Here is a 26460-nt window from a genome sequence, read left to right as displayed (position 1 = left end):
TAAACGGTTAAGGAAATTGCATCGCGGACAGACGATTCAGCTGTGATTCAAATAAGAGAACCCTGTAGAATTTGTGAGCAGAATGTAGTTTAATTATGTTTATATCTGACATCAACAAACCTAGAAAAAAATCGAGTCAAACTAAACCTTCGCGCTTCCAATTAACTTTGGCTCTAAACAGCTGTCATGATTTGTAATATAAAAATTATATTATTATATTAAAATATAATATAAAAATTGATTTGTAGCTGTTGAACTATCTTCCTCTTAATCTCTCTATTCCCAAAACGATGTCATTTGTTATTTTTACATGCCTGAAAATATCAAGAATGTTGTTTTGCGTTACATCAATTTCGATGAAGACATAAAAGATTTCATATTCACGAAATGAGAAAAGATCTAATCCCATCTAATGCACAATTTCGTGTTCAAAATTGCAGTTCTACTTCAAGACAATTCTGTGATCTATTGTTTGTTGGTTTTTTATATTTTATTCTTATTTTTATATGATTCTGCGTGAGGATTGATTCGTTCTGCGATTTAGATTCAACTACTTCCCTTTCAGCAGAAAATAATCGAAATTCGCAAAATCCTTTTTCTCCTCAGAGCAGGACACTCTGCCATAACTAAATCGAAGAGGATGAATCCGTACCGTGAGCTATATCGTACCAAAATACAATTTCTCCGGCTTTATGTTAATGACTAGAACAGTAATACCATATCTACAAACAGTCGTGTATTGTTTTTTTTTTTTACTACAAAAACACCACAGTTCTTTACAGACAACTTGAAAGGCGACTTCACAAAGGAATGAGAATTTTGCATTCATTCATCAACCTGAGAAAGTGACACGAAAGTCGAATGGCGTGTCTAAAGCTGAATGGTGATATCAGTCCGGTAGCACAGTTTATCTCATGAACAATTTATCGTCTTTCCATAAGAAAAGCGTTACGATGTTGTCAAATTTTCATTTTCCGCTTTCGCCGTGACAAACTCATGAAGGTTCTAAACATAATGGCGATCAACTTATTTCGTGTAAATGACTCCCGCCAATTCTGCAATTCTGCTGTCAAAAGTGACTAAAATCCCCAGTCAAATTCAATGGCGCTATTATATGCATTCCACTACAATTATTTTTGGAATAATAAATCTGTTCATTCTATAAATGACGGGTTTGTTTACATGAAGTCGAGTTCCGAGCAAGATTTAGCGGGCAACCATCTTTCTGATGTCTTCATTCACTGGCTTTATCTCATATGTAAAGAGAATTTGGTGTTACATCAGGATACCTCCCTTTAAATGATAACTTTATCTCTTCTCAAAGACCACACATGTTCATCACCGGATGGAGATATAAAGCTTAAGACTGGAGATGCCATCAATAACATAGTAGTCTGTATATTTTCTTTCACAAGTTTCCCATCTTTTGATTATAATATGCTACTTATTATTTTCCTATCTTTCCTCACCTTAAGGTGCCGCTATTTAACTCCAATAGAGCTCTTTTCCAAGAAAACTTGACTTCTCGTCGTAACTAAAGAAAAGCAGATTCAAATCATTTTGCGTCTTGTGGAGGAAGGTGTCAGTTGATTACATTAAAGCGAAAACCTTACCTACTCCTCTTAAAGAAATACGCGCTGTAAGTATTTTCTATCTGTGAATTCCATGCATCGTCGTGCGTTCAGAGAACCTCAGCGTATCTTGCAGTAATTTTAGTGAATGAAGTATTACTGAATCAGTTTTCTGTAAATTGGGACCGCGAAAGATAAATATGAGTCACGTAAGTTTCTCTCTCTTTGAGTCTCAGTATTTTCCGCTGGGTTAGGATCCAGTAAGTGTGGCTATATACCACGGTTCGTATAAGACAAGCGGCGCACATGATACTGGAATCAGTAATGTTGTAGCTGCAAAGATCTTCTACGGGTATATAAATCAGCTACCTAAAGGTTTGTACGTGACGATAATCTACGTGTCAGCAACGAGAAATAATTCTTTCATTTTAACTGTTAAAGACCGAGGAGAATTTTCTCTTCGGTCGTCGGATAAAGAACGATTTTATTTGTCTTAACGAGTGTGTACTGACGAAAAAAAATTAAGCCTCTTAAAGGATTCATTCGTTAAACCTTAATATTTAGATTTTTGAATATTTTTTATTCGACAATGGAGCTCGGCGTTTCTTTATCTATTTTCAGACATGACACTTTCGACATTGCAGATCTTAGCAGTATGCAGGACACTTGTCATATATGAACCCAGTGTAGGTCTTGATTTACGTAAACGATAATTTTGTGGTAGAGTCTCAGATGATAAAATCCGAAAGCCTAAGATTCGAGTCTTAAAGGGATGTCAATCCTTTTCTTTCCCCCACGCTCGTGACGAGTAAATATGATAATTTTTTTTCATTCCTTCGTTTTACATTCCAAATTATTTCTATATGTATATTAAGTCAATACCCGCGTATCTCATTCACTGCATCAGGTCCTTGTAAACTAATTCAGTTCTCACCTTAACTCTTGTGAAAATGGGATTTGCCTCACAAGTGTGTAACTAAACCCTGTACTTGTTAACACCAGCAGTATTGACGAAGCTGAGTATGAGCTTATCCAACTCGAAACAGAAAATCTTGTATCATTTGTTTATTTCGTGATACATGATTCGATTTTAGGACTATAATACTTCACTATTTATACATGTACGCCAAGTTAGGACTTGGCGTCATATAATGTTATTAAGGTTTTTATTTTTATTAATCCAGAGTATACCACTAGTTACTCAGTTGAAGCACTGTCCCTTGTTACCCTCGTTAAATAAAGTTAATTGATTGATGATACCACAATAATATAACTTTCTCCTTTTTTTTCGTTGTTGCTTGTGTGGCTGGTCGTCAAACCGCCGCCTGGTTAGCCGAATTGTAGGGCCACGGACTACCGTGTAAGAGCTTGAGAATTCAAGCCCCAGACTGGATGTGGGAGAGCATTTGACAGGAGCGAATTTCAGAGTACTCCGAAAAAAATATTGAGGCTTTGTTTTGTTTCTTCCCCAACAGCGAAAACGTCTCGAGATGAAAGAGAGTGCGCAATCTCCCGTGCTAGAGATAGCGACAACAACTTTATTCAATTAAACAACTTTATGAACTTAAAGGTCTCTTCCGTAATTTAATCATAATAGTAATAATAATAATAATAATAGTTTATTAAACTCTCTTGCAGTAACTTACTGAATTAACGAGTTATGACACAATGAAAACTTAATAAGAACGACTATGTACATTTCTGTATACATTAAGTACAAGTTATATACAGCACACGGAACATACATCACATTTGTTAAAAATACTTTAGAGTTAAAAAGTCTTCGGTGCGCTTCGTTTTACAGGTAGTAACGTTTCTGTAAAGATACAACTGGTCTGATTTGTGCCTAAGGTTATAGGGACAGGTATCGTCTAAGCGTGTTGGTAGAAGAGGATGGAGAGGGTGGTTTAAGTCCTTCATTTTGCACATATACTCTTTACATATCTTATCTCTTCTATACGCAAGGGTCTCCACCCGTGCTAAGTCGAGGGCTTCTGAGTAACTATCGGCACATGGGAATATTATCTTAAGCGCCCTTTTCTGTATGGATTCAATTTTGTCAGACAGATAACCTGGAATGGATTGCCATACTGGTACGGCGTACTCTATAACAGATCTAACAGCGCTTGTATAGACCTTTAACAAGCTACCTCGGTCAACGCTGGCTCGACGTAGAATAAGTAGAGAGTAGAGCTTCTTGCAAGGTTTTTTATATATGTAGTTAACATGACTATTCCACCTAAGGTCGCTATCGATGAATACTCCTAGAATCTTGTAAGTCGATACGCGTTCTATAGTGTTATTACCAATAACTAATGGTCTGAGAGTAAAATTAGGATGCGATATAAAGTTAATTAACTTTATGTCGTATCCTAACATTCAAACTAAGTCCTTTTACGGCAAGTTAAAAATAACAAATCCAAGAAATATCGATCAAACACCTTGGAACTTCGATTAGAAGTAAAAGAGGGAATGGCGTTTAATCAGACAAGGGAGGGGAGGGTGACCGAAAAGGCATTGAGGATTGTACAGTACTATTCGCTAACGAGACTAATAGAACTTTAAATCGTTACTTTAGCTAGCAGTACTATTTTTCTTACAGGCTGAATCGGTTTGGAAAATAATCATCTACATCAGATCGGTGTAGAGAAAGATTTAGATATAGCAGCAACGAAACTGAATGTGAACATTAATAACTTATACTATAATCCATCAAGTATTTCCGTTAAGCTTAATTCACACGGCAGGCTGATATTCTCGAGTAATTTTACTCAGTTTCCAAACCTTGTGTGAAAGTTTTCTTGCAATAAAATGTACATGATTTAAGTCATCAGCGCATCTATTCTGTTTTCACAAAGAAGAGAATAACTTGTGCATTCAGAAAGTTGCTCTGAAAAATAAACATTCGTTTTCGACGGCGAGTTGTTTGTAAATGTTTCGTTTCTCTCATTGCGAAAAAAAATATATGTATATATATATATATATATATATATATATATAACTAACTGCAGACAGTACTGTTTCGGCCTTCTGGGCCTCATCAGTGCAGTGCTAATGCTAGGATGGAGGAGAACCAATATGGTCACCCCAAACGATCCAACCTTTGTGGTATCGTCTAAGCCATGCCAGAGTGCTCAAACTAGAGTACACTAGCGAGCATGCGCAATTGCAGAGCAATGACTCATCCTAGTTAGAGTGCTCAATTTGGACATGAAAGCAAAGCTTTGTATGCCAAAGAGCTATATCTAACTGCAGACAGTACTGTTTCGGCCTTCTGGGCCTCATCAGTGCAGTGCTAATGCTAGGATGGAGGAGAACCAATATGATCACCCCAAACGATCCAACCTTTGTGGTATCGTCTAAGCCATGCCAGAGTGCTCAAACTAGAGTACACTAGCGAGCATGCGCAATTGCAGAGCAATGACTCATCCTAGTTAGAGTGCTCAATTTGGACATGAAAGCAAAGCTTTGTATGCTTTGTATATATATATATGTATATATATAACTGCAGACAGTGCACACTGTTTCGACCTATGTGGGTCTCATCAGTGCAGTGCAGACACTGGGCCAAGCTCTGGAATAAACTATTGCCTGGGCGCTACACTTGTGGGACCAAGTGCAGACACGTTGCCATGCGAGAGTGCTCAAATCACAACTGAGGTGATGAGCTTCGCCCATCATGTATGTATATATATATGTATATTTCACGGTGTTTTTAAAGTACATTACTGGCATCCCACTTTGCTGATAGTAGCTTTATGGTGTAACAATTATTATTAAAAACTGGATCATTGGATAATGCAATTCAAGACTTTTTATTGGCATAGCCATTATGGTATATCAGCCAATATACCATAATCTACAAATATGGTAAGCGTACGCGTCAGCTTAAAATCAAAAGGGAGCTAAAAAATCCAGTTTCTTCTTACAAAATAATAATTTCTTGGGGGCGTTTTTAATAAAACAATCATTCCACTCGCGCTTGTTGGATATGAGATGATTATAGCCAACTCGGCGCTACGCGCCTCGTTGGCTATCTATCATCTCATATCCAACGCGCGCTCGTGGTATAATTGTTAATTATAACGATTCAACATTCAGAATATGTAAATTAGCTTAACTTTAAAAAATTAGATTACTTTAGTCATTACTTTCAGTACCGACTTTAAAATGCATGCAAAGCCTCCCCTTTTTACCCCCAAAATATTGAAAAAGTCTAAGATTTAGCTATCACAATCAGTTCTCAATCTCCCAGAAATTGCGATTGACTTAGAATAAAAAGCGTTTATCACGTTTCTCAAACTTACAAGGGAGGAATAAACTAAGAAACAGATATAATAACATTAAAAATTATTAAACATATTATTTCATTTACTTTGCCAAAGCAAGAGTTATTGTTTGTCAAAGAAGCTGTTACAAAAGTATCAATAAAATTGTTTAAGAATATCGCGCGATCTTCGTAGACACAGAAATGATGCGTTAATGAATTGTGTTGTTGCAATCAATCTTGGCGATAGAATTTCAATTTTTGATGGTCAAACGGCAATGTGTATATATCTACAAGTTCAAAGTATGGATTCAACTTGGTGGGATCTGTGTTGAAATCATTCCATACGGAGAGCCTTCACCTTCGTTCTTTCGCCTGCCAAAGAACTTCAGTCTGCCAAAGTTTGGACCACAACCTTGTTGAACATTTCTGAAACTAAGCACAGAAACGAACAGAAGTCGACCTGAAAACTTCAACGAAGGAAAATGTCCGTCTATCATGAGAAACTCACCGATCGAGGTAGGAATTTCTCGTGAAACAACTGAGTCACTGGGAAACAAACCTCAGCCGTCCTATAGTTGGCAGTTGGTTTCACTGGTAAACTGAGATAAATTTAAGATAAAGGACTCTCCAAAATACGTACTAATTACGACAAATCTTTTTTTTCATAGTCTCACAGTAGATTAATATACGGGCTAGCTTCGTTTTCCTTTTTTCAAATTTACTGCCCGATTCTAGGACATGCAAAAAGAATAGCGCTGGAAAAGATTATTCTCCCAGGCCTTCATCAGTTACATAACTGATAAGCATCAAACAGCGAAAGGTTTAGTTTGCAAGCAGGCGTTATAAAAACCTGTAGTGGAGTGAGTCGTAAATGTTTTGCTGATATAACTTCAATCTCCAGAAAGGAAAGGTTTTCCAGCCACAGTACCAGGAGAGTCTTGGAAAGACGATAAAGACAGAGAAGATTTTTGTCGGAAACATGGAGACGCTCCCGCACGAGAACAATTTCTTTACCTGTGAAACCAGATATTTCGTTTTGTTTGTACAGTGACAGTTGATAGATTAAATTAGTCCGGCCCCGGCCGGACCAACATTCAAGGTGTTAAAATAATTGAGAAGAATATGCTTCCTTTCTATAACATCAAGAAATGGTTAGATATTCTAGTCTTCTCGGATAGGGACGAATAAATAAAGGTCCCTTCTCCTGCATTGTTAGGAGTAGGAGACGTTAATTTCCCACGCACGAGATTACTGTGTGATGGATGTCCTCCCCTGGGGTGGGATAGGTGGGTTTGTTGGAGCCTAAACCTCGAAGGGGACCCATGTCCTTTTGTTTCTGCTCCTGTACTTGGTACAAATCCTCAAATAAATAAATAAATAAATTGCTGATTCTCATATTACCTATATATAAAGAAGCGATTACACATTAGACACACAATAAACGAGTTGGAATTACGCCTACGCTTAGTTTATTATAGATTTCGACATCAGCGCCGGCACCATATACTGGATTCAGCCTCAGGGGCCAACTATTAGTTTCCAAGGATACTGTGACATGTCAGCAGTTGGGCGTACGTATCAAGTTCATTCAAGTTTTCACTCTTTGTTAATTAACATATTTATTTAAGAATAACAGTACCATTATTGCTTGGCAATCAATTGATTGGGATGGGCAAAAATCACTCAGTCATGGATTGACAGTACGCTCAAGGGAGGAGTTAGGCTGACCTACGATGAGGAAGCTAATGGACTTACCATTTCAGGACATGTGATGTCTTTTGGCTGCGGAATTGCACCAGACTTTGACGCCTTGATTTTCATCGATGGCTACAAGAAAAAAATTAAGCATACCCAAGAGTTTCGTGGAAAATCGTGGCGTTGGAGCATTTTTGGTGGTGAGGAAATTAATAGAAACATCATCTTTGAGCAGTACTACTTATGTGAAAAATACCAGCCCTGTTCCTATCACACTCTTTTAAGAGATTAAAATCATTAACAGGGCCCTCTCCCAAATTCAATATATAGTTGAAAGTTCATGAGATCACGATACAACATTGTTATCTGGGAAAGGGTGGGGGGCTGCAATGGTTTACTTAAGAGGGAAAAAGAGGTAAAAGTGCGTTAAGTGGGGTTTGAAAAGATTGATGTATCACCAAATTTGTATCCGATTGTAGATGGAATTGATGATTCGGTTGGTGGTTTTACCCTGGATCACATAGCCGGTTATCTTTCTCACACGTGATCATCTCCAATCGATCGTCCAAAAGAAGAAACTAAAAACAAATCGAATGCGAAATTAATAAAATGAAACAGGCGTAGAGTTTTCTCCTCCGTTTGCCACAGCCCACGAGTTTGATAGAAAAATTATGAGATGCGACAATTTAACGACAAATTTATGGGGAGATTAACATAGCTTACAGCATGCAACAGCCGTTTTCAGAAGACAACCGATCACAGAGAACGCTGCCATGGTGGCAGGATTTGTGAAGGATTTAAATTTGTTGCATCAGCTTTTAGCTCTGTAAGCTTCGAGCAATCCCCGCTTTTCGGCGGAGTCCGTCTCGGGATATTAAAAAACAGACAATCAACGACTGCATGTGGCTACTGTTATGACACAATTTTGTAGCACTGAAAAGAACTAGAGATTGTATAACGATGCTAGGGGGTATTGATGCAGAATATTTGTCTCACGTGCAAAACAGAAAACTTGCCGCATACCACATATTTAGGAGTGCTCTGTTCCACAAGAGAAAGATTCAAGCGATATTTGATGGTAACAAATAATAATATTAAAAAGAACGCTCGATGGGTCCGTTTCGAGGAATTTCTCTAGGTATATGACTCAAAAGTGCTTGCAAATCAATCAGGTTTGCTGAACAATCTACGAGAACAAAAACCTAAACAAACCCTCCCGTTGGGAATTCTAGGCTAGGTCAAGGATGCACGCAAACGCGACTTGCGATGGCGACTATCGTAAGAGAAGTAAGCCCTATCACAGCGGTCGAGGACGCGTTACTCAAAAAGTGAAAAAATGTGAGGACTGAAGCACATAAAAAAAACCAAGGCTCACAAGACAATCACACTTAGCCAGAACATTACTAATTTTAGTAGTTGGCAAACACTTAATTTTAGTAGCTCATGGCACCGTTCCTCTATCGGTCTATCCTTTTGGCTCCTATAATGATTAAAAAATGCTCCTTTTAATTTTGCTTGATAATTAAAAATTATTTTCTTATTTCAGTCATTGCAATTCCATCTTCATGAGATTTTTGTTTCATACCCCCGCGTCCCGTCGAAGAGGGTCATCCTGTTAAACTTCGGACTTTATTAGCGGCTCTTTAAGGCATTAGTACAGACTGAGATAGTAAAGTGCACTCTCTTCGAATAAGGAAATTACATCTTCAAAGTTTCCTTGATATTTCTGCGAGGAAAAGTCTTTGCCTCCGAAGACGCCACTGTGAAATTATTTTGAGATGTTCATGTTTAGCATCTTTTGTGGTGCCGCGGCAAGAACTGAAAAATTATATCCTTGGATCTACTGGGTATACTTCGCTTATTCAAGCTGTAAAATGTTCTCTCTTCGAAAAAAAGTTTTTTTCTTTAAGTTTTCATGAAGCACCGATCACACCTTTCAAGATATTTCTGCAAGGAAAAGCACCATTCTGAAATTACTTTGAGATGTTTATCATTTTCTGTAGTAATCCAAAACAAAGAATTAGTAGCACGGGGGGAAAATTGGGTCAAGATTGGAATTCTTTTGTTTTCCTCACTCAATTATTGCGACAATATATAGAAGGCAGTAGCTACAAAAACGATATGAAACGCCGTTTTATGCCATAACTGACCACTTCTTGTACAGAATCTAGCTCAAAAAAATAATACCTAATTCGCCTTCGTAAGAGAAACATGGATTAAAATTTACTAGATTATTCTTAGTTTAATCTAAGTGGTTTCTGTGTCTAACTGTAAACAGCGTAAATTTGGGAAAACCTCTCACAATGTGGTAACAGCTATTAAGCTGTCATGAAGCCATTACGTATACCTTCCAGGATAGACGACGTTAAATGTAAATACAGGCTTTTTTCGTTTTAGGATTTCACGAAAGTACCGGGTAATTAAAAGCATTAAGGACAACATATCCACCAACATACTTCTCGTCTTAAGTCGGACGTACCCAAGTACTTAATGATGACGATGATGGAAGCTTTATTTGTGTTTTTAAATGTACAATTGTAAATCTCACCACATATAGGCAATTTACAAATGCTGCTTGAGATTGGCTTATTCAACACACACACACAAATCAAAATTGTATCAAATCTGAGTTGTGCCAATTGCTATTTCTGCAACAAAAGACGTAATATGTTGCTCTAATAGCTATATTTATCATTTTATTGATTATGTAAAGTTGCTGCTTTTTGGCAATGCCTATGTCATTTATCATGCCTAAGAACGTAGAGCATTCATCTGAGAAAACGCCAAGGGAGCTCATCGAGAGATTTACAAATTTCACACATCTGAAGGTTCTACTCATTTCGTTAATCAAGTTCTGATATTTTTCTTTTTTACGTACTGCATTGTTGTACAAGTTAGACTCGAAACCAACTGTTAATTCTAGAACATATAGGCACTTGGACTGGGTTAGGAAAAGAAGATCTGGGCGATGATTTTCACCAGTTATTATTGAGGGATTTAGAAAACCAGTAACATCTGCATAGACTGAGGAGCTAACATTAATTACAGGTTGAAGGGACTTGGCAATGAAGTTAAGGATTGAGTCGTGTCTCCAGGTAAAGCGATCAAGGCATTGTTGACAACCAGCGACAACATGAAGGAGTGACTCAGGATTAAGGCAAAAGGAACAATCAGGACTTTGTGATAATCCCCATCTTACCAAATTCTTACGTGTAGGACTAAGAGAGTTGTTGATGTAGCGGATGGTAAAGTTGTAAATGTTCTTCGGTAGATGGGACTGGGCCACTGACCATATTGAATTAACAGATGACAATGAATACTTAATAACATTTGAGAAGAAGAAACCTTGAGATGTTAGGTGGTGTTGCAGTTTATCCTCTTGATTAGAACGGAAATCCTTAAGAACTTCCTTAGTGGATTTGTTCGCATCATATCGAATATTAGTGTGACAGCTTGACGATTTCCAGAGAGCTTTCAAGGAATCATTTGGGGACTCTTTTAATGAACTTCGGAGAACTGACTGCCACAAAGTAAATTTGATAGAGGGAGGACAAATTTTAAGACCAAGTTTATTACTTTCTAGGAAAACATTGCTCAATGTTCCAGATATCGGAATATCAAGTCATTTTCGGATGTAGCCATTCACTACAGAGTCGAGATGTTGCGTTATCCAGGTTTTGGATATATTTGCTATGGTGAAATGCCATGAGAAATTCGATAGGACATAGCGGCTGTACAGAAGAAGTTTGTGTTTAGGATGCAGTGGCTTTATATCGATGTCCTTCATCAAGATTTGTACAAGAGAAGACAATTCAGATTTGTGTTGGTTATTAGACATGTTGAAGTCAAAGAAGCAACCTAAGTAACGAAATAATTCACCCATTTCCACACATGGAATTAGAACTCCATTGATCAACAGCTTGGGTAAATATTGGACAGATTTAGTGCACAGTTTCCGTATTCCAAAAGTAGAACATTTGTCAACTCTGATCGTCATGTTCCAGCTTCTACCCTCTCGACCTAAAGTATATTCTTCTTTTAAAATACTTACCTGATATCCATAAGTTATCACCTGTAAGTGCGGCCGCCCTATATCTTCCTATGGTTACTTGAGGGCAACCTGCACTCTCCATATAGACCTGTGTAGTATAGAATTAATGTAATTTAATGGTAACTGCTGGGTACAAATAAAAGTTGTTGTTGTTGTTATATTAAATGCCTGAAGTTAAAAGATAACATCAGACTGTGCAAAGTTTTGCTTTTTAAGTTTTGGTTTGTTTATTTGTTTGTCTTTGCTTTCATTATAATTACGTCTTAGAGCCTTTCTGCTTTAGCGGACAAAGCTAAAATTGTCCCAGAAAAATCAAAAGACAAATGTTGCTGTGAAAAATGTTTGTTTCGTCTGTTGCATCCGCCTTAAATATTTCAAAGCTGTCAAAATTCCATCCACGTCTTATCTGCTAGTTTTGCAACAAAAGATTATTGCCTTTCTAGTTAACTGATTTCAGTTCAATTACACGCTGGCGGTGCGTTTTAAGCCTTCGGCCAAAACTTATCAAGTCGCAACAACCATCCGCACTTGTAAAATGTTGGTAATGACGGAAAATTTGCATAGATAAACAACTTTTTTGCCAGTGTGGAAAAACCCTTATATGTAAGTTTCACTGGTATTAACCGTCAAACAGAAAAACATTAATTGTAAAGTGTCAAAAATTAAAGGTCTTTACCGTCAATCATCAATAAAGCCAGCCAATATTAGTCGTCAAATCCATCAGATTTTCCTCCTAGAAAACTAAATAATATATTTGACAATGCAAGTAATACGCGTATCATTTACCAAAATTTGACCTTTTCGAGATTTTTATGAGATGATTTTATTCCTTAGCACTCACCACTATTTCAGTAATTTACTTCATCTCTTGTGTATTCAAGGGAAATCTTTTTTTTATGGTTATGGCAGAACATGTCAAGCAAATTGAAACAGAAAACTGAGCGAGTTTCCTTTACAACATTGTTTCGCAAAAGAAAAGATCGAAGTTGGATTTATAGCGCAGACCTTGTAATCAACTCACGTAGTTGCTTAAGATTTTCTCCTCTTTTGGCCTTGACGAAAAAATGAACAAGGGATTTTAACATGACTTTTAATTAAATGAAAAAAAAAATCAATTTCTGGTCGGTTTGTCATCATGGCTTTAAAAGTAGAATAATGGAGTCGATAATGCATATCTTTGGTCATCATAAAACATGGTCGACATGCAACCTACAGATGGTAGGTTGCATGTCGACCATGGGTAAGTTATGGTAATGAATAAGAAACCAAGTGATCCATTAAAGGAAAAAAAAACAGAGGGGGATAGGCCCAAATGATTGATTTTTCTACCACACTACTTTCTTTCGCTGACTCGCCTTATTTCTGCTAGTTAAAGTGGGCTGTTTTCTTCCCTTCTGAACGTATAAGGAATGAAAAACAACTCACGAGAATGTGAAGGGTCCGTTAACGTAAGTGGGTTTCGTAGCGAGACAACAATTTGTTCACTATGTAGCATCCTCCACCCAAAACGACGATACAAAGTTCAATAATGAAGTACATTTCAATTGATAATTTAAACTGAGAAAGACAGAATCCCCAAAGCTATATATTATTCAAGAATCTTGCTCAGCTTTGCTTCGCTATTCAGGATCCTTTTCAGACGAGTCGTCACAACCACTTTCTTGAAATCATTCAGAAGGTTTACACCAGGTAAACTATAGTGGGGAAGATTTCCACTCTCCAAATATAACTGCACCTCTCCAAGAAATTTAAGCAAATGCTTCCTTATAGCGTCTCCGCTCACCCAGTCTAGGCCTCTAACAAGAGAATTTAAACTTGTGTTCTCTTGATTTTAGTGCATGAAGGCGGTCTTCAAATAGTAGGAATCCAATGGCAAATATGTCACCTGCCTCTTAACCACGGTGTTTACGATTCGAAGAAGCTCGTGCCTACAGCCATAGTCCTTCTGGTCCATGTTCTCCAGGACTTGCTTCTCCTCCAACGAAAACGACTGCCTCCAAAAAACCTTGTGATTGAAAAAAAATCTTTTACCTTTAAAAGGCTTTGGCACATACAAGCTATCCTCGGCTTGGAAGCAAGGGACGAGATCAACTGATAGTAGCTTCTCTGTAGATCCTTTCCTGAAAATGTCCACCTGGACTGCTGGTCCGTGTGTACGGACAACCAGACGAATGTCAGAGAACTCTCCCCTAGGTTTGACATTATTCACTGCTCGTCGAACAATACTATGGAACCAACGATCTGGAAAGCTCTTGGGGTCAAGATAACCTTCATGACCCGAATACTTCCAGAAAATCGGGTTATCTCTTCACTTCAAACGGACATACCCAGGCACTTCGGATGCTACGACCTCGATTTCTGAACCTGGCGTTCCCAGTACTACCATGATGTCTACTTCATCGGCAGCTTCAGTCTTCAGCCTTTCGTAAAAACTGTCAGTGTACTGCAGATTTATAATCCGAAGTTCGGACTTCTGTCGACAGAACTCTATGATCTGGTCTTCAATGTAATCGTGCACCAGTGTTCTGGTACGAGTTTTGTTTACATCTGAAATCTTCACATACTTTGCAGAGAAATCACGAAGCTCCTTCGTTAAAGATGTGGCGTCTCCTTCTCTTGCCTTAGCTAACGCCATGTTCTGATAAATAAAGAAAACGATCTTGATGGTTTGTAAGGGAGTTGTATTCAATACACTTCCATGTGTGCGACCTGATTCAGTGTGCTCAAGAAACTATCTACGTATGAGACACAATTCATAGTGGTAGTTTTTTTTTCCGCCTCCCTTCCTTCTTTCTTTACTTGCTAAACTCAGTTTAAGGCAGCACTTTCACTAAGGCCTCGATTAATGCAAACTAATGTATTTCCATTAAAAATCCATACTTTTTGTTGCATTTTTAACCCTCATCCACACATTATGTTACTCCTCCCGTATTACGTATACTGTTTTCCAAAGCCTTTGATTTCTCACTTGAATGCTAGAAACGGAACCTTGACATGAGTTCACAGTTTCACGGCCTTTTTGCAGTTTCCAACAAAAAACGTTAAAAGTAATCTACGTTTTCTTTTTTATTCAAAATTCTTCTTCAAATATATATGTTCAGATGTTCAGTGTCGTGAGAACCGAAAAATTGTCGAGTACTGATGGCCGAAAAATTTACAAACGATTCACGTATCCAGTTATTGTAAATACAACCGTGTGAGTTTTCGTTGCGTACCAATCAACAAACCACCCACGAGATATGCTAGAAATAATCATTTTGTTACTTCCAACATATGTCTCCTCATTTCCTTGATGAATATTTTTTTTTTACTTAATGAAGTCAAAATTTCAAAGATCTCGAGTGTTCTTAAATCTAACTTCACTGCGGATGGAAATACGGCTGCCCTACAATTTTCTTGAAGAGGCATTTAATCTGTCAATCTTCACGCTTAGCAGATAACTTTTTTGGCCGTTTTACGGCTAACGATTAACCCCATTGAGACCCTCCTACTTCTAACAGAAAAAATTCTAAATTCCACCAACACGTACATGATAAAAATTAAATACGCTAACTTGATTTGACGACGGTGATTGTTCTTTCTTGATGTAGTCATAGTGTTATCAAAATAGCTAGACACCAAAGCTAGTGACTATGCTTTGCTCACACGCATGGTTCGAAAAAGTCCCTAAAATGGCGTTACAGCTCGAAAGTATATATCAAATTTAAATTTCATGACACATGCCTAATCTTTGGAACGGCCTACACCGAAAAATTACGTAACGCTATGTAAAAAAATTGGTAAGCGCACGATTTGGTGAGCATTGCGTGACATTTCGATAAGAACTTATTCGGACAGACTTCCCGTTTTACCAGAAAAACATGCAAGTGGTTCTCGGAAAAAAGTAGTTTTGTTTTTATCACAGTGAAAACCTGGATCCCAATACATGTAAGTGATTTGTAAATTTACCAGTTCAAAGGTAATCACAGTTTTTTTCGCTTTCAGTTGACTTAAAACCCTTGCTACCTACTTGAACAGGTTGGTCTATTCTTGTTTAATTAAATCTATCTCACGTTGTCCACGTAAATTTTGTATTCACGAATGAAAGCATTGGCAGTGAAAGTTTGTTAGAACCAAATAAAAGCATGATGTATGCACAGCGATAACAGGTATAAACACCTAAGGAAAACATTTTTAAAGAAGCAAGCTTCCGCAAAGGATGGATGTACCCTTCAAAGCGTGTGTCGATCAAAACAAAAGAAACTTTCTCAATATTTTTATCAATTAATATACGAGGCAAGGCCTTCAGTCTAACCTGGTGTTGAAATTTCCGATGCTTCTTCACCATTTTCGTTAAGAATCTGTTGCGTTGAAACAGGTGTTAGGGCTTTCTTGAGCGAATAAGTCTATACTGAAACAGTTCAATACTGCCTCGAACGTCTGTAATGAGGTGCATTCAGTCCAATTGAAAACTGAAAGTGAGATAGACTTAAATAGATGGATGTGATGTAGTAGAATCGAGTCGGGGAATTCCCTGCGTCGCACTTTTGATTCGATCCAACTTAAGATATCGCAGTAAATTTAGCGAGCATTTGAATGAAAAAAGCTAGAATCTGCCCTTTTCTTATATAAAATATTTTTGAAAACTATATTATACCTCAAAATAACGCTCAATATATCTGTTTCGAAGATTATCTCAAGGTATACGCCTCAAATTTGCTAGCTAATCAATAATATTTGTTGATGAAAGCTCTTTCGTTTTCGTGTCCTGTGCATCAGTAAAAATAGAAATCGGTAAAAACCCTTCATCTATTATGCACTGTTTTACTTTCGAATCTCCTTGTCTTCTAGTATCCCTTCATGATTTTCATAATTTGTGTCACAGAAAGCAAAAATATATACAATCACAATGACTGAAAAAGTAAGTTTTCAAAAGACTTAAGTGGGGACATATATAATTATGATTTGTGCCTGTTTAACGTATTAAGGAAGTCTTACCACAGAAAAGTTTGGTAAACATTGCTCGGAAAATGTAGAATCTACATTTTTTTACGTACAATTTTCTAAAATATTGTTCGATGAGGCCATTTTATGGAAGAAAATGATAACGTGGAAGTTTCTGTCTTTCAAGTAGTTACCAATCAACTCATCAGATTTGCATGAAGGCAGGAAAATCATTTTGTTTCAAGTTCGCTGGTTTTCTTTTGTGCGTAATCCTCATGAATTCGGGAAAAATAAACCTTCTCAACGCCAAACAGGTAGAGCGCCATTACGAAATTATAATCTTCCAAACTAGATATTAATAGATGAAGGCTTTTTTTGCCCCTGACTCCTTAGAGCTTGCTTGTAAAAGGTGTCTGAAGAGCTTAAAAGGTGACCTCTGCACTATTTTCCAGTATATTTGTATTTCGAAGGGCAACTGAGCGAGAGGAGACTAAAGGATTTCATCAACGATTGGGTCAGAAAGAATAAAGAATTAACAAAGGCCAAGGTTAAGGAGATGATCGAAATAGATTGACGCCAAAAGAACTAGGGTAACGAAATCAGACTCGCTTGTTATGAAATTTGTAAGCTGGCGAGCAAATGATGCGTACAACTATGGTGCGTGTAATTGTTGTTTTTTTGGAAGAGTCTTTTTGAAATCTGACATATCAAACACAATAGTGAAAGAATCCTTGAACCTGGGATAATGAAAGGAAGACCTCTACCTGTCTCTATTCCCACCCCTCCTTTTTCTTTTGACCCACGACACTTGACTTGCTTTATATTAGTTTATTTCTCTCTTGCCTTCCATCGCGTATGCCATGAAAGCCCCAATGTGAATTGAATTACTTCTACCCTGACGTGTAACTTGGCACATGATTTCGAAGGGCATGGAATTCCCATTTTCCTTAAAAAGAAATCTATAAAATTAAGCTGTATTTTTAAAAACCATGTTTTATAAGCTTCCATAACAGGCCACTCCAAAGCACCAGAAAATCGAAGGGCAGGATACCGTTATTTCCAGCAAAGAAAGTAATGTCCACTGGCCGTACAAAAGTTTTTTATTGTAGCCAAAAATGATGGAAAATAACGAGGAATACGGATAGGTGGACAGTTATAACGCTAGTTTTATTCAAAATAGGTAAATTTTCGCGGTTGAAATTTTACTCTTCATAAATTCTAAATTTTACTCATTCATAATTTTACTCTTCATAAATACTACCTCGAATGTCGTTTACATTCGAGGTAGTAGTTGTAAGTGGGGATTCATTTCAGGAGATATTTGCAGTAATCTCAGTGGATTGTTGGCAGCGAGGACAAGACCACTCGAAGGTTGTTAGGCGTTGAAAGTTTTTGTAATCGTTGGGCTTGATGTTGCCGCATTGGATATGGCACCATTTTTCACATTGGTCACAAATCACGGCTCTGTGGTTGCAAGCGACGGTCTTCAAACAAACAGGGCACTTTGGAGGAATGGAGCTCGGACCAGGATTGAGGGGAACATCGCCGCTTCTAAGGAGACGACTTTGTTGAAAACTTGTGTCGGAGTTGGCATAGTAGTATGTCCTCGAGCCAAGATATCTTCCACCACGTGGAGCAGAGACAAAATGGCGGACGTGCTCACACGTCGGCAAAGGCTGCAATTTCGGTGCAAAATTTTCTCTAGGAGACACAAAAATTCTCAGCTGAAAAGCCGAGTCGCTTAGAAAGCGGTTCCAACCTGAGTTTTGACCAGGGTTTGACAGAAAGCAGAACAAATTTAGCAAAAGTACGGGGACGCCAAACACACGTCCGACCGCCATTATACCGCTGACCACACAGTAAGGTAAGCTTAGCCAAGAAGAGTTTACTTCAGCTTTTCTCAGAAAAATCAGGTGGTTCTCGGAAAATTGTCTACGCTTGTGAAAGTAGAAACCTCTGGCTAGTATTTCTGGGGTATCTTGGGGAATTATGGATTTACAGCGAAGGTACCGGTCGCTTTAGAGGACACTGCTTAAAACTGATTTTTTCTTTTAATTGTCTTAAGCACTCTGCAAATGGCTCGGCGCTAACGGCGTCAATTCTCCCAAGATAACGGGAATGCTGCAGAAAAGTTCGATGTAAGAAAGAAAATACATTTGCTGTCGGGGTTCCCGTTCTCAAACCGCACTATCTTAAGTGACTTCACGTTGCTGTTTTGCATAGGACGGTGTTAAGCTATTTTTTAATGTGGTAACACTTTTCTATCGCCACGTAGCTTGTTGATGTCGTTCTCGTGCTTTTATCAAAAGCCTGCTTTCATGATTTTTCGTTTGTCACCCATTGATTGGAAATCAATCAATTAGAACAAAATTGATCATTTTCAGAAGCCCTTTCGTTTTGCTAAAGGTGCAGTTCCGGTGGATTATTCAGAATTTATGAACTTTCCAAGAAAACCGGATGTGCTCGCTAGCAAACTTGAGTGGTTACAAAGTCAAGCAGCTGGTGAGATTGTACTGCTCATTCGATCAAATACTAGCCTTGAAATATTTTTTAATCTAAAATAATAACAATAATGATAAAAAGACCGCGCAAGCCAGCTTATGTGATCGAAAAACATATATTAACCCTTGTAGCTAATAATCCCCTTCTTTTGCTGAACATAACAGTTTCATTATCCTAGAATTCCTATTAAAGACACATTTTTTCATACGCTAAAGCCGTTTTTATAGCGGGAAAAGGTCACGAAAAGATGCACATACAGACAAAAAGAAAAACATCACACTTCGGTTTCGGAAAAACATTTCGGTTCACGGTTATATTACCTTCCTTATTAGTTAGAAAAAAAAGAATAGGGCTTAAAAGAGATGAAGATCGATGAATAAATCTGAAATCGAATCGTGTGTTAAAATTCATCAGGGATGCGAGGACAAAACAGCAAAGGAATGAGTTCGTGCACGTGACAGCTAAAAAAAATAATGAACGGTATTGCAGTTGTTTTCATTTTTTTTTCTGATGATCACATAGGTGCGGATTTCGGTATCACTAATGAAGTTAGTGACACAGTGAAAACCTGACGAGGTAAAAAGCTCAGAAATAACCCATGATGATACTGTAAAAACATCGAAAAATATTCAACGACACCAATTTAATAAAAGTATTGAGATGAAGAAAGCCATTTCCAATGAGGAATAAAAATGAAACTTTTCACCCCATGACTGATTATCATATAGGTTCTCTTTACAGTTTTGATACACTGTTATTCAGACTAGTAATGAGATTTTAGGGTCTAGAGGTACGAAATTACGATCCGCGTGCGAAACTAGCAAGTTAAGATGTTGACCCATACCATTGTCGTGACTATCACAGACGCAAAATTTTCATGTAACTATGGATTCCGAAAATCCTCTTTTCGAAGACATAACTTGATAAATCATTCTGCTGATCGAAATGATAAGAGGGCTTCAGCAGGTTTATTTGCCGTCAGGGTTGCCGTTCCTAGACTGTACTAAATTAGGCGAATTTTGCATAGGATGGTCCGGAAATGTACAAAGCTTAGAATGAACCTGCTGAGTTATTGTTCAATTCTTTTGTCCCGCCAACTCGTTGCCGTCGTTTGTTTTAGTACTGTTCTCTACTAGAATATTTATGACACTTAAATAAAGGTTCATCATCATCATCATCTACTTTGTGCTCAAAGACATGCACGAGTTTTGTTAGTCACCTACTGTTTAATCAAGATCAGCATCGTTCTTTGTTTACCGTTGAGAGACAAAAGGCGCAGTTCCGATGAATCATTTAGAATTAATTGAGGAACTTTCCAAGAAAAACCGGAACTGCTTAAAGGTGAAATCGAGAGGTTACAAAGCCATCGAGCTGGTCATCGTTCAAAAACAAGTCTAGAATCCTTTTTCTACTTGGCGGTTTTCGTCTCCTCAGTTTTATTTAATTGACATTTAACTCTTTCGATAGTCAGGTAAGCCATTGAGTATCTATTTTCAATACTAATTGGAATTTCGTCTGAAGCATTTCTCAACGAAAACGTTCACACCAGCTATGCGGCTTGTTCAGCGACATGGTTGGTGTTGCTGAATTAAAATTCATTGTCTTTTAGGAGAATAGAACTATTCTCGACACCTTAATTTGAAACATACTATTTCTATATATATGATAATCTGAATTTCACAGAGGCAAAGGCTCCACTAACGAAAATTTACATCTGTATTTCTGTTGAAAAACGGCTATCGCTTGAATTAAGAAAACAGTCTTAAATAGAAATGGATTCAACTGCACATTTCAGATCTATTTTTATGAAAGAAAGCTTTTCTAGGGTTTTATCAGGTTAAATAGGCGAAGTTCATGAGTATCTATGCTTTGCACACTAGATTATATTTGAGACGACATTTAGTAAATGAGAGATAACTTGATGATTCAATGTTTGATATCGCAACATGTTGCATCGAGGCCAAAGTCGGCAGCAACACGAGTATAGTTAGGGGATACTTAAAACCTATCCAGGGAAGTCTCCTTAAATACGGGTGTTACTAAACTGTAGTAGATCAGCAGACCGATGAACCTGTGGAACTATTACTTTTTTTGTAAAACAAAAGTAATCAGATAGAACCTTAACTCTGTTCGAAATTTCGTTTTCGAGTGTTAAAGGAGATTAAGTTTATAGAGAAGAATTTCCTTAGCTTCCAACTAGATATAAATGACTCAGTTGTGGCGACATTCACCGTACGAGGTATGTAATGTCGTACTGGAGCGGCAATCTGTTGCGTTCTCGACTACGATTGGAGAACAATCGAAGGGACGCTGTTTAGTGTTGCCAAAATGCTACGCTAGTACTTTTACTGCGGATTTAATGCAACCACACTTTTAACTGAATCCCATGGCACGTTTTGGAGAAACTAAGATGAAGAAATCGAATACTTAAAAAACGTAATCACCGAATAGAAAGTGATGACGATAATAGCACTGAAAAAAACGATGACTGGCGCTGTCCACCTCCTACGAGGCTAAATAGAAGGTATCTTTCGATCTGATGCTCCGTGAAATCGTTCTCATCGCGTCTTTCTGTTGCTTACGATTATGAGCGAAATCTTGAATAACGATAAAACATTAATATAAATAGAACGTTCGAGCGTGACTCGCGTGACACAATAAGCAGTCACCAACCCTGGTGTTAGTAATTTGAATTATGATATAAGAGCTCCAACGATATCCGAATAACGCCTCATCCGAAGGCTCATAGCAAACTTTTATGTTGTAATTGGTAGCCTCTAATTCCATTTCATTTTACATGACCCTGGAATAAGGAACATCAAGGACAATAAAAAAACACATTTCTCGTTGAACTTAATCTTCTTTATACCCGAAAATGAAATTTTGAACATTTTTAAAGTATTTTTAGCTTTCATATTCTTTTTTTTTTTTTCACAAAAGAAACCAATGGTGCCGCGGATTCCCCAGGTTCCGCGTTCTACTGAAATACATCTGCAAAGTAGTCTGCAAAAACTTAAGGTTGTTTAACAGCATATCAAATTTTTATGTAAGGATATTCTTTTGTTATAAACATTGCTCTAAAAAACGTCTTAAAAAATAGAGCTCCTACTAAATCAACTGAGTCCTGCGTTCAATATTAAGAACTAATAGGAGCATGTGCTCTCAAGTAATACAATCCAAGTTAGATCTTCTTACGGAGGAGAATCAAACGCAGTTCATTCGTGCAGTGTTGACCTTTAAGGTTGCGCATCCGTGGAGGTCAGACAAGCAGCTATGTTAGTTGTTCCATTCGTTTGCTCTTACACAGCCCCACAGGTGTAAGTGTACCACGCCTTGTGATTGGATTGAATTTCAAAAACGTCAAATAGATACTTTTTTCTGTTTTTTTTTTTTTTTTTATGCCACAAGGGAGCAGTTTAGTGTAGCAAATTTAACTGAAGCTACCCTTGCTCGCTTTACGGCAATTCATTTGCACATCATGTAACAATGTTGTGCTTGCCGATGGGCTGGAGCAAACAACATTAAATGCATGTTTCGGAAAGGGTGTACCTGATGGCCCCTAACGTTTCTCGGATTTCAAATTATAACGTTTCGGGTAAAAAGTCAGGTCCGGTTTTATAAATATTGTTCCGTTTTGGATTCAGCTCTGTCTTGTAGGCGATGCACATATCATCATCATGTCTTTTTTGTTATATTCGAAAATTGCGTAGCCTTCGAATTCAAATTCCAGTTTTTGAAACATTTTCAATCATAGCTGAGTCGAATAAGTTAGAAAGCGTCCTAAATTATATCGAAAGTTTGAAAATTTCAAAATGATTTTCCATTTTATGTGTTGAAAATAGGATTGGTTATAACTAATTTGGTGCAAAGTGATTCGTGGGATCTCACAGAGATCTAGCGCGCGTTCATGGATTAATCGCTTATTTATATTCTTTCTGTGCTTTAGATAACCATGTGGCTTTGGGATTGGTTGGTACAAGACGATACCTTAACAAGGAAACTTCGAGCTTACTCTGTGAGGCATGTAAAGATTTCTGAGGATGACATGTCTCGCACCAGAACGTTGGTAAAAGATTACATTGAAGACCAGATCATGGAGTACTGTCGGCAGAAATCCGAGCTTCCGATACTGAATTTGCAGTATACCGGCAGCGTTTACTAGAGACTGAAAACTGAAGCTGCCGATGAAATAGATGTCATGGTAGTATTGAAGACGACGAAGCCTTGGTTTTGGGGCAATCCTGAAGTAATGAAGGAAGAAACAGACCTTCCAGACTATGTGCGTCTCAAAGCAACTGTGGACTCTAAACTTACCAAGTATGTTAGTTTAGAGGGGTACATAATCCCCGAACGACTTCGCGAGGGCTGGTTCTACAGTCTTGTTTATCGAGCAGTTACAGACCTACGAGTTAAGTTGCTAGGGTCCTACCTCGATTTCGTTGTACGTCAACATGGGCCTTCTGTTCAGCTGGATATCTTCTGTAAAGGAACCAAGAAGAAGCTTTTGTCGGCCGATCTTGTCCCTTGCTTTGAAATTGGGACCAATGAATACTTCGTGCCAAAACGACACACCAGGGACAATAGCCTCTGGAGATGGTCATTTTCACTCGAAAAAAAACAGCTACTGAAGTGCATGGACAAAGATGATCGTGGCTGCAGACACGAACTCTTGGGGATGGTGAAGGCCATCGTCCATAGGGAGAGAACATCCCTTGGACAACTAGGATCTTACTACCTGAAGACGGCCTTCATGCACTACATCAAAGAGAAGCCTTCCAACTGGGATGGAACAAATTTACCGGGGGAACACTGTGTCGGGTTCTTGGTGGCATTGCAAGCTTTTCTGCAGAAAAAAAAAACCTGCCAAATTACTGGCTTCCTGAAGTAAATCTTTTGGACGAGATCCGCAACCCGGTGGTTGTTGAGCAAATGGCGCGCCGTTTGAAACGAATTCTCAACAGCGAAGTAGAGCGAAACAAAATACTTGAATAGCTTAAAGGACTCTATAAATGAACTGGATATTGACTTAGTTTTGGTTGAGTGCTAATATTTTGTGTTGATATTTATAGAGTTCATCAAAAAATGCTCGGAAAATCTGCTAAATCAACATGCTTCCAGTAATTTGACCTGGAATACCCATATTAATGAAATTGTTAAAAAAGCCTCTTAGAGATAATATTTCTTGATTCAACTTAAGAGAGCCAAGGTTGCTCGTACTGATCAAGGGCTCTTTTATTCTAGTTGTATTAGATCAGTTATGGACCATGTACTACCGGTTTTTCACTATAGTTTGCCTAAATATTTAATGCGAGAATTAGAACATGTACAGAAGAGAGCAATGTCCATCATGAGGCCCTGGATATTATGAAATTTAAAGAATTAGCCATCCATCAAGACGAAATGTGTGAGTCACTTTTCGACAAAATTGTAAATGACAACAATCACCGTCTTCTAAAGTTAATACCAGCAGCACACGAAACTACCTACTTGTTAAGGCGTGCGCGACCTTTTAATGACAACGCTTCAAAACCAGTCGTTTTAAGAATAGTTTTATTATTTCCTCATGTCTTAAAGCGAACTCATTTTAGCTTTCCCTTTTTTTAGCCGATTGAACGCTTTTTAATAACTAAGTAGTTCATATCTAAATTAGTTTAACATTACCATCTGTATAGAGCGTTTTCACTCACGTGACCAAATTTCTTTATCGTCATGGTAACCGACTTCATCCACCATGTTGGTGTTCCATGATAATCAGCTCTGAGTATTGTGACAGGAAACATTTGGAGCACCTTTTACGGTTTTGAGAAGACAATCGTGTAATATTTATATTTTCGTTATCACAGTCCTTTGCCTTGTCATTAGCTGTGGGAACAAAACAGGGAAGAAGTGGTCTACCGTCGAAAAAGTAATGTTTTCTCGTGTCCCACGTGTTCAGTATAGTCAAGGAGAGTGCACCGAAGAACTTACTTCTGAGCGAAGAAGAATGTGGATCTGTGCGATAAGTAGAGATGACTTAACTGATGATATTTAAGATCGTGATAGGGTCTGCAGCCGGCCCTTGGTTTCAGAAGAAGCTGCGAAAGATTGGGATCGATTCAACGTAGACTGGGTCCCTACCCTCCATCTTGAGCATTCAAGTATGCAGGTCCATTGCATCGGGCAACTATTTTATTTTCACTATAATAAAGTGGGTATTCTTTATCTCCAAAAATTTTTTACCTGTAGATGTACCTTAAGTAGTCTAAAATTTAGGAAACATTTTCAATACAACAGATTTTAAAGACTGATATAAATGGTTTCTCATTTTAGGGACATCAAATTGCATTGTTTCAGGGTGTATACCATAAGCAAGGCATGTAGCAAAGGTGGCAGCAAATACTCCACAGTCACTGCTATTTCTCTGTTGTTGCACAGGGACAACTTGAAATGCTAGTAAAATTTGAACGTCCAACAAGACTGAGTACCTGCTCTTGTACTTCATTTAGAATAATGTTATGATACAAACTGTCATACAGGTTGAAAGTGCCATCTTCACACCCAAATGAGCTTACACATACCCAGTGGGCATTGCCAGTATGCAGAATCTGAATAAATTCCCCAATAACCTGATTGAAGTTTCTAAAGGGGCCCAAAGTTGGTCTCTGAAAGCCCTCCACATCTGGATTAATGTTTCTTAGACAAACATGTACTTCATGGATAATATCACTGTCAAGCCAACCATTGGGTGATGAAATCAATTGGTAATGCCCATCATCCAGCTTTGCAAATAATGCAGACTTTTCTGAAGAGTATCATTTGAAACACCAGTTATCACAACACTATCATCAGATGCATTGAAAGTGTCCCTAACAACCTTTGTTCAGTTTTTCCTCCTGATTTACACACCATACATTCCCAAGTTGTCATTGCATTGTTCAGCACCTGCTTGAAGTATAAGCAGGGCAAATGAAAAAACTTTCTACCTTGACAAAATGGGTTGTGGCATTTCACCAGTTTATCTGAGCAGTGGCTTCTTTTTGCATGTGCAGATAAAATTTAATTTGAGAGCTTCATCCAAAATATCTCTAGTCTGTTTGCATTTTGATTTTTCATTTTTGGCTGCTGGTGTTTTTTAGACACAGGGGACAAAACCACTTGTTAGGTACTTTTGCAATTTTCAAACAAGATAAATGAAAAGTAGAGATGGGACATGCTTGGTTTGTGCATGTTACCACAGGCTCTCTAGCTGCCAGTCTGCAAAAACAAGCAAAAACAGTTGGGATAAGGGGATGAATGAGACAAACTTCACTTTTGAGTATACCACCTTCCCAAAATTTCTGGTACCACACTGTATCTCCAGAAGTGATAAAGTTTGGAAACAACAGAGTGCCAGTGTCTGACATCAGGCAAAATTCTTTCACAGAAGAGATCAATTTGCTCACGAAAACCACAAACAACAAAGTCACGAT

At 37.9% G+C, this 26460-nt stretch overlaps 1 protein-coding gene and 1 pseudogene across 2 annotated transcripts; one reads left to right on the top strand and one right to left on the bottom strand.

Moving 5' to 3' along the window:
* Positions 1-11789: 11789 nt before the first annotated feature.
* On the bottom strand, positions 11790-16193 carry LOC148738173 (cyclic GMP-AMP synthase-like receptor 3; annotated as a pseudogene). Its single transcript, XR_015996999.1, has 2 exons — positions 15882-16193; positions 11790-14225 (listed from the first exon to the last, which is right to left on the bottom strand). The product of XR_015996999.1 is annotated as a cyclic GMP-AMP synthase-like receptor 3 (transcript).
* A 4176-nt stretch (positions 16194-20369) lies between these two features.
* LOC111346671 (cyclic GMP-AMP synthase-like receptor 3) lies at positions 20370-25213 on the top strand. Its single transcript, XM_022953944.2, is given in 3 exon segments — positions 20370-20483; positions 22959-23858; positions 23861-25213. Coding segments are annotated over 2 exon segments (1038 nt in total). The 5' UTR covers positions 20370-20483; positions 22959-22964; the 3' UTR covers positions 24005-25213.
* Positions 25214-26460: the final 1247 nt, after the last annotated feature.

The sequence above is a fragment of the Stylophora pistillata genome, chromosome 2, assembly GCF_964205215.1.
Source record: "Stylophora pistillata chromosome 2, jaStyPist1.2, whole genome shotgun sequence".
Classification (NCBI taxonomy): Eukaryota; Metazoa; Cnidaria; class Anthozoa; order Scleractinia; family Pocilloporidae; genus Stylophora; species Stylophora pistillata.
This window is presented reverse-complemented; position numbering and strand designations above follow the sequence as displayed.